At 37.7% G+C, this 13,228-nt stretch overlaps 1 protein-coding gene across 3 annotated transcripts in view; it reads right to left on the minus strand.

The window, feature by feature from the left end:
• LOC126175441 (eukaryotic translation initiation factor 5B) overlaps positions 1-13,228 on the minus strand; it is a 392,901-nt gene that overhangs the window by 321,294 nt on the left and 58,379 nt on the right. For all 3 annotated transcript variants that reach the window (XM_049922245.1, XM_049922244.1, XM_049922243.1), the window contains exon 4: positions 7,893-8,603. In XM_049922245.1, the coding sequence (XP_049778202.1) occupies positions 7,893-8,603 (711 nt within the window). The remainder of the gene's footprint in view (positions 1-7,892; positions 8,604-13,228) is intronic.

Genomic DNA, 13,228 nt, shown 5'->3' on the forward strand with positions numbered 1-13,228 from the left:
TATGATATGCTGGACCATATTTGAGCTCTTATGGGGTGTGATGGAAACAGAAACATCCCCCAGCTTGTCACAAGCAAGTAATGCCCATGACTGGGCAGAGGAGGCTGTTTTGATCAAGACTGACCTAAGTGGTGGGCAGAGGGGGGAGCGGCGGGCAGAGGGGGTCGAAGGGCGGGAGAGGGCAACATGAGAGTTAGTAACGCCTATCTTTTACACATTGCAATAATAGAAATTTCAGTTTGTACTCAAATTTTACTTTGCTGTCTTAGACATTATATATCACCAGGTAAGTGATCAAAATTTTTTTTGTTGCAGCATTATGCACCGCCTGTTTGTGTTAAAGACAACCTTAACATGAAGTAATGAATGTCATTTTTTTCCTTTTGGAATTGTAATTATGTAAATCAGTGTTCCTCTCGAGCTGTAGTGAATTATTTACAAAAAATTTCGTGTTGGAATAAATATACTGTGAAGTAGTAGTCAGAATGCCCAACTCCTTAGATGTCTACAAGAAGATTGTGGGTGAGCACCACACATTATTCTTAAAACGTGTTTTTGGGCAATGAAGATTTTCTAGCTTAAAGATGAGTTACCCCAGAACATTATTCCATATGGCTTTACTGAATGAAACCATGTACTATAAGACAACATACTGATTTGTCTCTAACCAGGAGTTTCAATGATTCTACGTGCAAATGTGGCTGAACTATGTGGTTTTAGGAGTCCCAATATGTATGTTTTCCAGTTTAAATTCTCATCAATATACACACCTAAGAATTTTTACGTTTCCACTATTTATTATTTCCTCATCAGGTATTACACGTATCACTGATGCAGTACCCATAGATGTGTAGAACTGTATCTGCAAATAGTATCTGATGTTTCCCATTTTTGTGCCAAATTTTAATTTTTTGTAAATACTCACCTTTTCATGAAAATACAAAGATATTTTTATTAAAAAAATATTTTTCAGTATTAGTTAATTGACATGCTCCATTGTTAACAAATATGTTGTTTAAAAAAGTTAAAGGAAGGTAAGCTATTAGTGGGATTTGAATCACCAACATCTTTATCAGAATCTGCTGACACTATGCACTGAGCTACCAGTGAATTCATTAATGGAACTTCCTGGCAAATGAAAACCTTGTGCTGGACCATGACTCTAATCTAGTTTTGAGTATCAGTCCGACACACAGTTTTAATCAGTCAGGAAGTTTCAAATCAGCACACATTCTCCTGCAGAGTGAAAATTCATTCGGAACACGTTACTGCTCACATTTCATCCGTTCATGACCTCAACACAGTCCTGCTCACCAACTATGCACACTGGGCACCCCTACAACCATACTGTTTTATATTTCGGCCACCTTCACAATGTAGGTGGTTACAGTAAGAGAAGTAGCAGGTATTGAAGCATACACCAACTTTATGTTAATGGAAGTCTGGTGGCAATGAACAAAACTTACTCCAGGCACTGGGTGAGGTGGTTTAGAGGTAAGTTACTGGACACGAAATTGGGAGGATGGTGGTTCAAATCTCTGCCTGGCATCAATGTTTATGTATTCCAAGTTTTCTCTAAGTTGCTTAAAGCAAATGCTGAAATGATCCTCAGAAAAGCACACGGCTGATCCCCTTCCCCAGTCCTAGCTTGTGTTTTCTCTCTTCCTGCTGTCTTTCACTGAAACTGAGCCACTGGAACTCACTTCAACCATTTTGGGAAAACTTGTTTTGTTCGGCGTCAATAAGAGGCAAACACAAATGAATAGGATCTATTAATCGTCAGCATTTCAAACGTATGCTGAATGCTGTTGCCCCTTAGGGAAATGACAGCAAGGGACAGGAAAGGACATCACATGCACTCAGTGTGCATACCTAGGGACCTCATTAAACATGTTGAAGAGGCTATTCCAGCATCCACTGAGGGGACAGGGTGCAACCAACCGCAGCCTGTGGCACGCGTGGAACAAATGATGCCTGTTGTCTGGTCTCCAAGGTCATACATGGGCCATTCCAGAGACTAGCAGAGAAGTTTGAGGAGACCAGCCTTGAGCACGGAGTTTCAACAATGAAGCTCACAATTTGCAGTATAGCACCCAGAACTGATTGTGACCCTCTAGTTCCAAGTCAAGTGGAAGGACTGAACCAGAGAATTTAAGGGTTCTGTGAGAAACTGCTGCTACTCATGCACCTGACTGTGCGTGGGCTGCATACAACAGCTTTTTAGATTAGATGAATCTCCATCCAATGCAGATAAAGATAGCTGTAGGAAATCCAGAAGTATCAGTGTAAGGTCAAAAGAAATGCCTCCCACAGGTGAAAGTACTAAAATCATGCTGGTTAACTACCATAGCATCCGCAAAGAAGTGCCACAGTTTGAAGTGCTCCTATAAGGTGTTAATCACGTAATACTAGGTACAGGAAGCTGATAGAAACCTTAAATTGAGAGCAATGAGCTTTTTGAGGAAAATTTAGACATATACAAAAATGATACGCAAATGGGAAATGGAGATGGCGTATTTGTCACAGTACACAAGAAACTTAAAACATTGAAGATAGAAATTAAAGCTGCATGAGAGATTGTTTGGGCAAGACTCAGTATCTAGGGTGGGCATAAAATGATAACTGGACCCTTCTATCACTCACCACACTCATCTCCAGATTAACCATAACTCATACTGTAAACACAGGTGGAGACTGTTAAATCAACCAACTATCAATTGTAGAAATTAGAGTTTCGTTAGTGGTGGATGTGGTAAGAAGTCCTTCAAAATATTACTAAATGCCTTCTCTCAAAACTACCTGGATTGGATAGATCGGTACCTCAGTCATGATGGAAATATATTGGATCTAATGGCAACAAATACATCTGATCTCTTTGCGGATGTCCACACTAAAACAAATTAGTGATCTCGAAATGGTTGTGGCAACAATGATTACCAAGGTAAAAAGGGCAATTAAAACAAGCAGAAAGATAAACATGTTCAGTAAAGTAGATAAAAAATCAATACTGTTATCTCAGCACAGAGCAGGGGCATGTAGAGGAACTATGGCTAAAGTTTAGAAGAATAGCTTACCATGCATTGGATAGATATGTACTCAGAAGACCAGTGCATGATGTGAGGGACCGTCCATGGTATCAAGTTACTGTAAAGAAACTTTTAAAGAAATGGACTATTGTATTATAGGACTATAGATGGAAAGATGCTAATGAAACACATTTGACTATCAAAAGAGCAATGTGTGAAGTCTTCAGTGACAACCATAGCACAATATTGTCAAATGATCTTTCTTGAAACCATTTAATTCTGGTCATATGTAAAGGCTGTCAGTGGCACCAAAGTTAGTGTCCAGTCCCTAGCAAATGAGATAGGAACGAACTGAGGGTAGCAAACCAAAATCTGAAATGCTTATCTCTGTTTTCAAATGTTCCTTTACTTAGGAAAACCCAGGAGAACTGCCCCAATTTCATCCTTGTACCACTGAAAAGATGAGTGCAGTCAGTATCCCTGTCAGTGGTGTTCAGAAAAAGCTGAAATTGTTAAAACTGAACAAAGCTCCAGGGCCTAATGGAATCCCTGTAACATTCTACATTGAATTTGCAGCTGAGTTAGCCCCTCTTCTAACTATAAACTATCTTAGATGCCTCAAACAGAAAACCATGCTCAGTAGCTGGAAGAAAGCACAAGTCACACCCATCTACAAGAACGGTAGTAAAAGTGATCCTCAAAACTACTGTCCAGTATCTTTGATTTATTGTAGAATCTTAGAATATATTCTAAGCTCAAACATAATAAGGTATCTCAAACGGAAGAACTCCTCCATGCCAACCAGCATTGATTCTGAAAACATCAATCACGTGAAACCCAATTCGCACTCTTCCCACATGGCATGCTGAAGGCTTTGGATCAAGGAAGTCAGGTATATGCATTATTTCTTAATTTCTGAAAAAAACATTGACTCAGTACCACAACTACACTGACCAGTCAAAGGTGCAACAATTACGAGTATCAAGTGAAATTTATGGCCTTTTTGGTAGGGAAGACACAGCATGTAATCTTTGATGGAGAGTCAACATCAGATGTAGAAGCAACTTCAGGTGTGCTCCAGGGAAGTGTCGGGATACTTGTTGCTCATGTTGTACATTCATGGCCTTATGGACAATGTTAATAGTAGCCTCGGACTTTTTGCAGATGATGCAGTTATTTAGAATGAAGTAGTGTCTGAAAGAAGCTACATACATTTTCAGTCAGATCTTTATAAGAGTTCAATGTTGTGCAAAGATGGCAATTCCTTTAAATGTTCAGAATGTAAAATTGTGCAGTTTACAAAAAATGTTGTACACTATGACCATAATATCAATGAGTCACTGTTGGAATCAGTCGTCTCATACAAATACCTGCGTGTAACACTTTGTAGGGGTACGAAATGGAATGGTCACATAAACTCAGTTGAGGATAAAGCAGGTGGTAGACTTCAGTTTACTGGTAGTTTACTGGTAGAATACAGAAGAAATGCAATCGGTCTAAAAAGATGATTGCTTACAAATCACTTGTGCAACTGATTCTACAATATTGTGTAAGTGTGTGGGACCCATACCAAATAGAACTAACATGGGATATTTAATCTCTATAGAGAAGGGCAGCACAAATGCTCACAGGTTTTTTTTAATCTGTGGGAGAATGTCAGAGGTGTACTGAATAAACTGAATGGATAGTAACTTGAAGATAGATGTAAACTATCCCGAGTAAGTCTACTAACAAAGTTTCAAGAACCAGCTTTAAATTATTACTCTCGGAATATACTACAACCCCTACACATTGCTCTCACAGGGACTGTGAGGATAAGATTAGAATAACTACAGCACGCACAGAGCCACTGAAACAAACATTCTTCCTGTGCTCCATAAATGAATGGAACAGGAAGAAACCCTAATAACTGGTACAATTGGGCATACCCACTGCCCTGCACTTCACAGTGGTTTGCAGAGTACAGACGTAGAAGTTAGGCATCTTGGGGTTACCACAACAAACTACCTGTACACTCCATGAGGAACTAAGTTGCACCATCAACAGAGTTTATGTAGCTTGAAGACTGCCACAAACACAGCAAACATTGTCTTACAGAAAACTACATTACAGTCAAGAGAGATTTTATTTAGGGTATTAAGATGTATTGTTTCACAATTCTTGTGCTAATTAAAAAAAACAGAAACTACATAGACACCCCCACCCCCACCACCACCCCCACCACACAAAGAAAATTTAAAAAAATAAAATAAAAGACTGTAACAAGTAGGTGCCTTAAATATACTGTACACTGTATCAACGCAATGCTAGTTTTACAAAGCAGCAATCTGTCTCACAGACCAACTGTAATGAATTTCTCTTTAAAAGAAGACATGCAATAATCTGCGGTAAACTCAAGACCAGTGAGTGAGCCCCTACTCTGCCTATACAGCTGTGTCATAAGGCACTTCTATATGCTGTTTCACAATGTAGTACCAGCCCTGCTGCAGCACATGCTTTAAATCTGTTGCAACACCACGTACAGATACATTCTGGCAGCATTTATTTTTAGATAAATACATTAAAACCACAAGGAATGAAAAGACAATAGCTACTTCTTAAACACAACATTATAGAGTAAATAATATTAACATAGGAATGGAAATCAGCATCCTACTACAAACACAGAACTGAATGCCTGTTCATGTCAATGTATGTGCTTCCACTGCTATTTGTAAAATGAAACCCATACAGTGCAATCAATCTGTAGAGTTTGTTCTTACTTTGTGTTCCTATTAAATGGTAGTTTCTTCGAAGGGTTTTGTTGAAACATAACAATTATTGCAACACAAAGAATGTTATAAAAGTAATTTCGGGTGTTGTATTAGTCTGATTCGCACTACGTTTTTGTCACTGTCTTCACAAACATATCTGAAAAGTACCTGCACAACATTATGCATATTGAGTATTTAGTCTATTGTCAGCTGTCAAAAAGGTTACATGTGTTTTGGTAGTAGCAACAATATTTTGTTTTGTATTTAAATATATTAGAGAATCTGTATTAAATTTTGTTATATGAATGGAATGAAGTGTGGCTCAAATGGTTCAAATGGCTCTGAGCACTATGGGACTTAACTACTGAGGACATTAGTCCCCTGGAACTTAGAACTACTTAAACCTAACTAACCTAAGGACATCACACACATCCAAGCCCAAGGCAGGATTCGAACCTGCGACCGTAGCGGTCACGCGGTTCCAAACTGAAGCGCTTAGAACCGCACGGCCACACCGGCTGGTGGAATGAAGTGTGTCAAATTTTTAGAAATGGTAAATATTTTGAGGAGTATATGAGTAAAACAGGAGATTACAAGTGGTACAAACATTCCAAAGCAGGCCTTAGGGCACAGCAGTTTTACAAGCATAGGTGAGATATAAAATGCATAGTTAAGAGAGCTATAAACATTCCAAAGAAACAGTTCCAACAGTGTTTCAGGAATTGGAAAAAGCATTGACACAAATGTATAGTATGTAATGAGGAATATTTTGAATAGGATAACATTGCTGTAGATTAACAAATAAAGTTATTATCAAAAAATAAAAATTAATATATGAACTCACCTTGAACATCAAGCTTTTTACGTAGAAGTCCATAATCAGTATACATTTTTTGAAGGAAATTTCAGCAGTGTTCTGAGTATGTATTGCATGTGTGTTTTAAGCAATGTCTCTTAGAATCAGGTGAATAGTAACTGAGACAGAGATTTGCTTTGGACCACATTTGACTGCTTTTACCTTGGAAAACTGTTTAACACTTTTACTACCATGTAGTAAATTTCTACCAAGAGAAACTATATGAATACAGTCAGGTTTGAAAGCACACAATGTATTTTTTAAGAAATTATTCATTGCCTATTTATATACATCATATTTTACAGGTCATCATCAGCAATGTGACTGTCAAGATTGTTGTCAACACTTTTTAGCTTAATAATTATGGCACCTAGTATGTCTTCAAAAATCCCATCCCATAATGTCGGCACTGTTTTTAGTTTTATTTGAAAGTTCTCCATCATTTGTCGTATAACCGATTTTGTGAAACTGTCTATGATGATGGGTTTCCTCCCAAAATTATTAGTTGTCCTTCGTGGCGATTCCAGTAAACCATGTGGTTTATTTTCGCGTTCCTTTCTTATGTGTCCTATATACCAAAGTCTATCTGCAAGTACACAAAGTTAACTGACTGACACTGGCAACTAAGATACCATGAACAGAATCTGCATCATATACCACTGCATGCCAATCTACTCCACTAGACAGGTAACGGCAGACTGATTTTGGATGCCCCTGTAGTGAGGCTGTAACTTTGTGCAATAATTTTATTAGCTATTGGTCAGTTTGTACATCATGGTAATTATAAAGCATTTGTGTGGAAGTGGTCAAACATCTACTGTTTGTAGACCATTTATGAAGTAAGGCGTTGGCAAGAATGTCAAGGCCATGCTTAAGTTTTTTGTCTTAACATGTGATCTATGAACAGTGGACGTATGACCATTTACACACAAACTTTTGATAATGCCAAAAAACAAACTTGCCAACAGCAAAGAAAAGTATTATATGAAGTCACAGCAGCAGCAGCCTTTAAGCAGTATTTGATCACTATGTGGATCCGGGTAGGAAGAACACACACACACACACACACACACACACACACACACACACACAGAGAGAGAGAGAGAGAGAGAGAGAGAGAGAGAGAGAGAGAGAGAGAGAGGGGGGGGGGGGGGGGGGGAGAGAAGATTAAACATTTACATAAAATGATCAGTTTTCTACCCGGCCCAAAGAGAAATTATAAGAAATTATAAAAAGACATAACAGAAACTAACTTACCACTTTCTTCTGAGCAAGTTTCTTCTGTTTCTCTCTTTCTTTCTTCTCCTTCTTCTTCTGTGCAGCAGTCTTAACAGTACTTTCAAGTTCCTCACCATCAACTATAGTCACATCATCGTCATCAAGTTCCACGTCTTCAACGTCAATTTTAGATTTCTTCTTACTTTTCTTTTTAGAATCTTTCTTCGCCCCTAAATCACCATCTGCACTAACTTTTTTCTCCTCTGTACCTTCAACCTGTTCTTTCTTCACACCTGAATATTCCATCTCCAGTTCAGCTAACATTCTCTCAATGTCCTCCTCATCATCTTCATCCTTCTTCCGCCTGGCTTTTTTCCCTTTCTTGCCACCACTCACTGCACTTTTATCTTCTTTCGTCCTTTCGCTATCATCCTCAAAACTATCAGTCCTAGACACCACCTTTTTATTTGACTTTGCCTTTTTTACTTCACGCGTGTCTTCTTCTGAGTCTCTATTCTTATCCTTATCACTAGCTGAGCCAGAGTCACCATCTTCTACATCCAACAAAGCAAAACTTTTCTTAGCCCCCTTTTTCTTGTTCTGAGAGACAGGGGTTTTAGATTTTTCTTCACTCTCACTATCTTCATCTTCATCAGCCACCATAATTTTTTGCTGTTTCTTTGCCTTTGAAGGTTTAGAAGGCTGCTTTACAGTATCATCATCTTCATTCAGATCGGCTCCTTTATTTTTCTGTGGAAAAGAAGTCAAATAAATGTTCACATTTACAAAAAAACACCCTTCAGATGTTATAACAAAACCTCAATTTTTACTTAAAATCACCACCAACAAAAATTTCTCATTTTTTGTTAATTAAACAAAACACACAACTAAGAAAAATTAATTTGTACTTCCAAACAAACAGTTTACTGCAGTTCACACCAAGCATACAAATGTACATAATATTTGCAAGACTTTATACTCTACTGCTGAATGTCAAGAAAACAAGAATTACAGTTACTAGACCTACCACTACATGGGTTATTTCAATGCTCAGTTATCTTGGCGCCAAGATGGTGACTGAAGCCACGAAATCCTTGTTACCTGGCAGAAAGACAATGTCAAACCTTGACAGGGTGTGTACGTTGACAGATTTCCCTGTTAAAAATACACTTTTTCCCATGTGAAAATATACTGTACACTGGGTGAAAGTACATCACCCCCAATATTAAAGGACAATACACTTTGCCTCGGAGTTTTAAACTGATCAATCCTTTGAATGGTAAAGGTTCCATATACCAGCATAGAACTTCCCAGCACTTAAGGAAACAAAATACAGCAATAAACAACACATTTTGAAAAGACCTTTGCTGTGCAGCAGCATGTTCACTGCATATTTTTGTATTACGAAAGTATAAAATTTCTTAATCCAACATTGAGGTCACAACCTGCTTTGTTGATATGAGCTATCGAAAACCAATACACTTATCTCCACCAAATACTGCACGGTAGCTACAGAAGCACTGAAATCGAAATTTATGTGTGATGCACTTTCATCAGCCAATCATAGCTCACGTCGCATGATCTCACCAGCCAATGACAGCAGATATTCAGAGCATAAGCTATGTGATGTAGTCAGCCAAACATCATCACTGTTCAGTAGTGTGCATGAACAAATAGGAAAACTCAATGGCTTAAATCAATGTACATACAGTATAGCTACTTGAAAAGCTAAGATTTCACATATAATATTAGTCATCAAAAATTTTCAAGGGTGTGGTTGGTTAGGATCCTAAAGAGCACAGCTTAAATAACTGCAGCAGAATATTTCTGACAAGCATGATTATAAATTCCACTGTTTTACACTGAATATTTCGTGGATAACTTTGATGAAATACATGTTCTGTCGAGTGCTTTGACTTTTACATAAAAAAGGCAATTAAGCATAAAATTGCTCAAGAATTCACTTCTCCATTTTTAAAGGATAACTATACTTTTAGCTATCGTTATTGTAAATTTGTTATAAACTAACCTTGAAGCTTGGTCTTTCTATCAAACACAAATGTGCCAGTAAAATTTTAAATAATGGCTTAAATGGCTGGTTTCTGGGCCCAAAATTTTTCTAAGTGGCTGGTCTTCAAAGCGTTGTTAAGTTTTGAATGAGAGTCAAACACTCAATGATTTACGAAATTCTTCTCACATTCTCATACATAATATAATTCATCTTGCATCAAAGGGAATTTACTTTGGAAAGTAATGTCTCTTACACAACCATAAGCAATATTTGTAAACAGTTGTGACTTCATGCTCATTGAAAGCAGGTTCTTGTAACAAGGTATTGCATAGTTGTCGTCCTAAAGCCTTTGACACATTTTGCTGTCAGCAGATGCTTGTGTGTGCACTGTGTTTTGTTGTTGTAAATAGCAAATTTTCTTTGCAACTAAAGTTTTATTTTGGTGTTATTCTCTCGTTTGTGTGTTACTTGCTGCAGTGCTATTCTGCAGCCGTGAGCCACAGTGAAAATCTTTGTTAGAGTATCAGTTCGTACTGGTCAAAATTACAAAAATTTAACTGAAAACTAAAACAATGAAATATTTCTAAAATTCTAAAAAATTCCAAGGTTTCTCCCCGATCAAAAAGTTCCCGTGTTTTTTCCCGGCTTTCCTGGAGCAGATACACCCTGCTTGACAATGTTTTAAGGAGCTGAGGCATAACTTTAACAACAAAGATCCATACAGTATGGGCTCTGGTCTTTCCAATTGTGATAAAAGAATTGTGTGACACCTGAACCTTAACAAAGGCTGAACGGTGTAGAACAGAAACCTTTCAATTGTGGTGTTCAATGAAACTCCTTAGAATTCCACTGACCCCAACAGGAAAAAACAGGTCAGTATTACAACAAAAAAACCAGATGGCTCCTTGGAAGGTATGATACTGACAACAAAAACTGACCTACGTTGGGCACATTATGAGAAAACACGATTCACTAGAAAAGACATTAACACTATAGAAGATTAAATGCACTAGAACAGGATTGTAAAGAATGATATGTATCAATAGCATCACAAAAGTAATGGATTCCAACTTGGAAAGTCTACAAAAAAACATAGGATAGAAGAAACTAGCATGCCTTAGTCCATGGGATTATGGAGGGTTGGAACTGATTAAACAGAGAGAGACAGAGAGATAGAATAAAATTTCTAAATGTCCATATCATAACATCACCAATGAAAGCTGTAGTAAAAATAAACTACAAGGCATAACTTAACAAATTTAATGATAATTTTACATGTGGCACGAAATAAGATAGGTCTGATCACAAAAAGTATTAATTCATCTCAAGTTTGTAAAAAATTGCAACAATTGACAAACACATTTTGTGAGTGCTGGAAAAAGCACAAGCAAACCAATAGAAAATTATTCAGAGTGTAACAAATTTCAAGAAATGCTGACATTTATACTGGTTTGTAATTTTCTGCAATGAGTTGTTAGGTTATGCAGGTGTTGGACAAAAATATGGAAAAACAAAAAACAACACAACACATTACTGTGACTAATACAGTGTTGGAACGCATTGGCATTCAAAGCATCTTCCAGACATCTTGGAACAGATAAATACAGGTCTCATACGGTTTTCAAGAGAATCTCATACCATTCTTCCTGCATAATAGTGTCAAGTTCAGGTAACCATGAAAGAGGCGAATAACGATCACACACCCTTCTCTCCTAAGTATACCACAAAGGCTCGATAACAGTGAGAGGTTGTGAATGGTAGCAATGCGTCAATTCATCCCTGTGTTCACAAAACCAGTCTTCAACAATCTGAACTGTGTGAACGAGGACCCTGTCACCTTTGAGCACAACACTGGGTACTAACACTGTGCTAGGGAATGGGCCTGATCAGTCAAAATGGTCACTTAATTCTTGGCACTAATGTGACCTTGCAGAGTAGCGATGGGGCCCATGGAATACCTCGATATGGCTGTCTACATCACTGAACCCATACCATGTTTTACTGTTGGGACATAAACTAAGACAGAAGTTGGAAACAGCATGAAACGAGACTCGGACAACCAAATGACACTCTTCCTTTGGTCAATAGTCTAGGTTTTATGGTTCTGGTATCATGCACTGCTGTTTCAAGATTATGCATCACTGATGAGTGGTTTTGGAATTCGAGCTCACCCTGTAATTCCATGCTTATGGAGATACATTTGTGTTATTTTGGTGCGGACAGGGTTTGTGACTGTTACATTTAGTTCTGCAGTGACGTTTACAGCTGTGCTCTTCCCTTTTTTGGCCACAATCCCTCAACATACACTGTCATCTGCTTTATGATTAGTGGATGATGTTTTGCATTTTCAAAGTATGTGGTATAAATCTTCGATACAGTGCCACTTGAAACACCAAATACTTTGCTCCCTTGGCTACAGAAGCTCCCATCATATCAGTAATAACAATTTTCCCATGTCTGAATTCACTTAGCTCCAACAGATGCACTAACAACAACACAGAACACTGTTCTGACCACAAGTGACACTTGCAACATACTGAGGATGTTAAGCAAATGCTCTTAAGGGTCAAATACAAAAGTGCAACCTGAAGGCTTGGCTAGCATCTGCATTTATGTTCAATCAATCATTACTTGCAGTATTTCCAAATTTTTGTCCGACCCCTGTACCTCACATTTGCCTCCTAGCTGAACTTACTATAAAGGACAATATTAATACTTTTCATTACCCATAACATGGGTGAATCACAGACTCCTTTCTACAAAAAACACACACACACACACACACACACACACACACACACACACACCTCTAGCGAAATACAGAAACTCAAAAAACTCAAGTAATACAAATTATACAAGAGTATCATGTCAACAACAAAAAGAATTGGTACATACAAGTTAAAGATAAGCTTGCTATTCTGAAGCACATAGTTCTCAGAGAAATTTTTCATTTTTATTATAAAAAAAATTTCAAGTGTGGCCAATAGAGATTTGTTTTTAGATTCACTAATAGACGTTCTAGTCTCAAGTGGTGGAAGAGGTATAGATAATGTAATTCCATTGTGATTTTGATCTTCATCCAAGTTTCCAGCTTGTAAAATTTAAGGAATATCTTCACATAGGACAAATCAGTTTTTGATATCCTGATCAAAGCAAGGATGCCAGTTTTTGAAATGGTTGTACTCAGGAATTGATCACTTGCATTTGGTACATCCTGGATGTCTTCAGTCTTCATGGAGGCAACACTAAATAGTTGTGCCCTTTTATCATATTTGCAGCTTCTCTCTGCACCACTGTCTTGCGGATCTTCTTCCTTGACTTGATAATGCCAAAATCTCTGCCACAAAAACATGTAAGTATCCAG

The sequence above is a fragment of the Schistocerca cancellata genome, chromosome 3, assembly GCF_023864275.1.
Source record: "Schistocerca cancellata isolate TAMUIC-IGC-003103 chromosome 3, iqSchCanc2.1, whole genome shotgun sequence".
NCBI classification, from domain to species: Eukaryota; Metazoa; Arthropoda; class Insecta; order Orthoptera; family Acrididae; genus Schistocerca; species Schistocerca cancellata.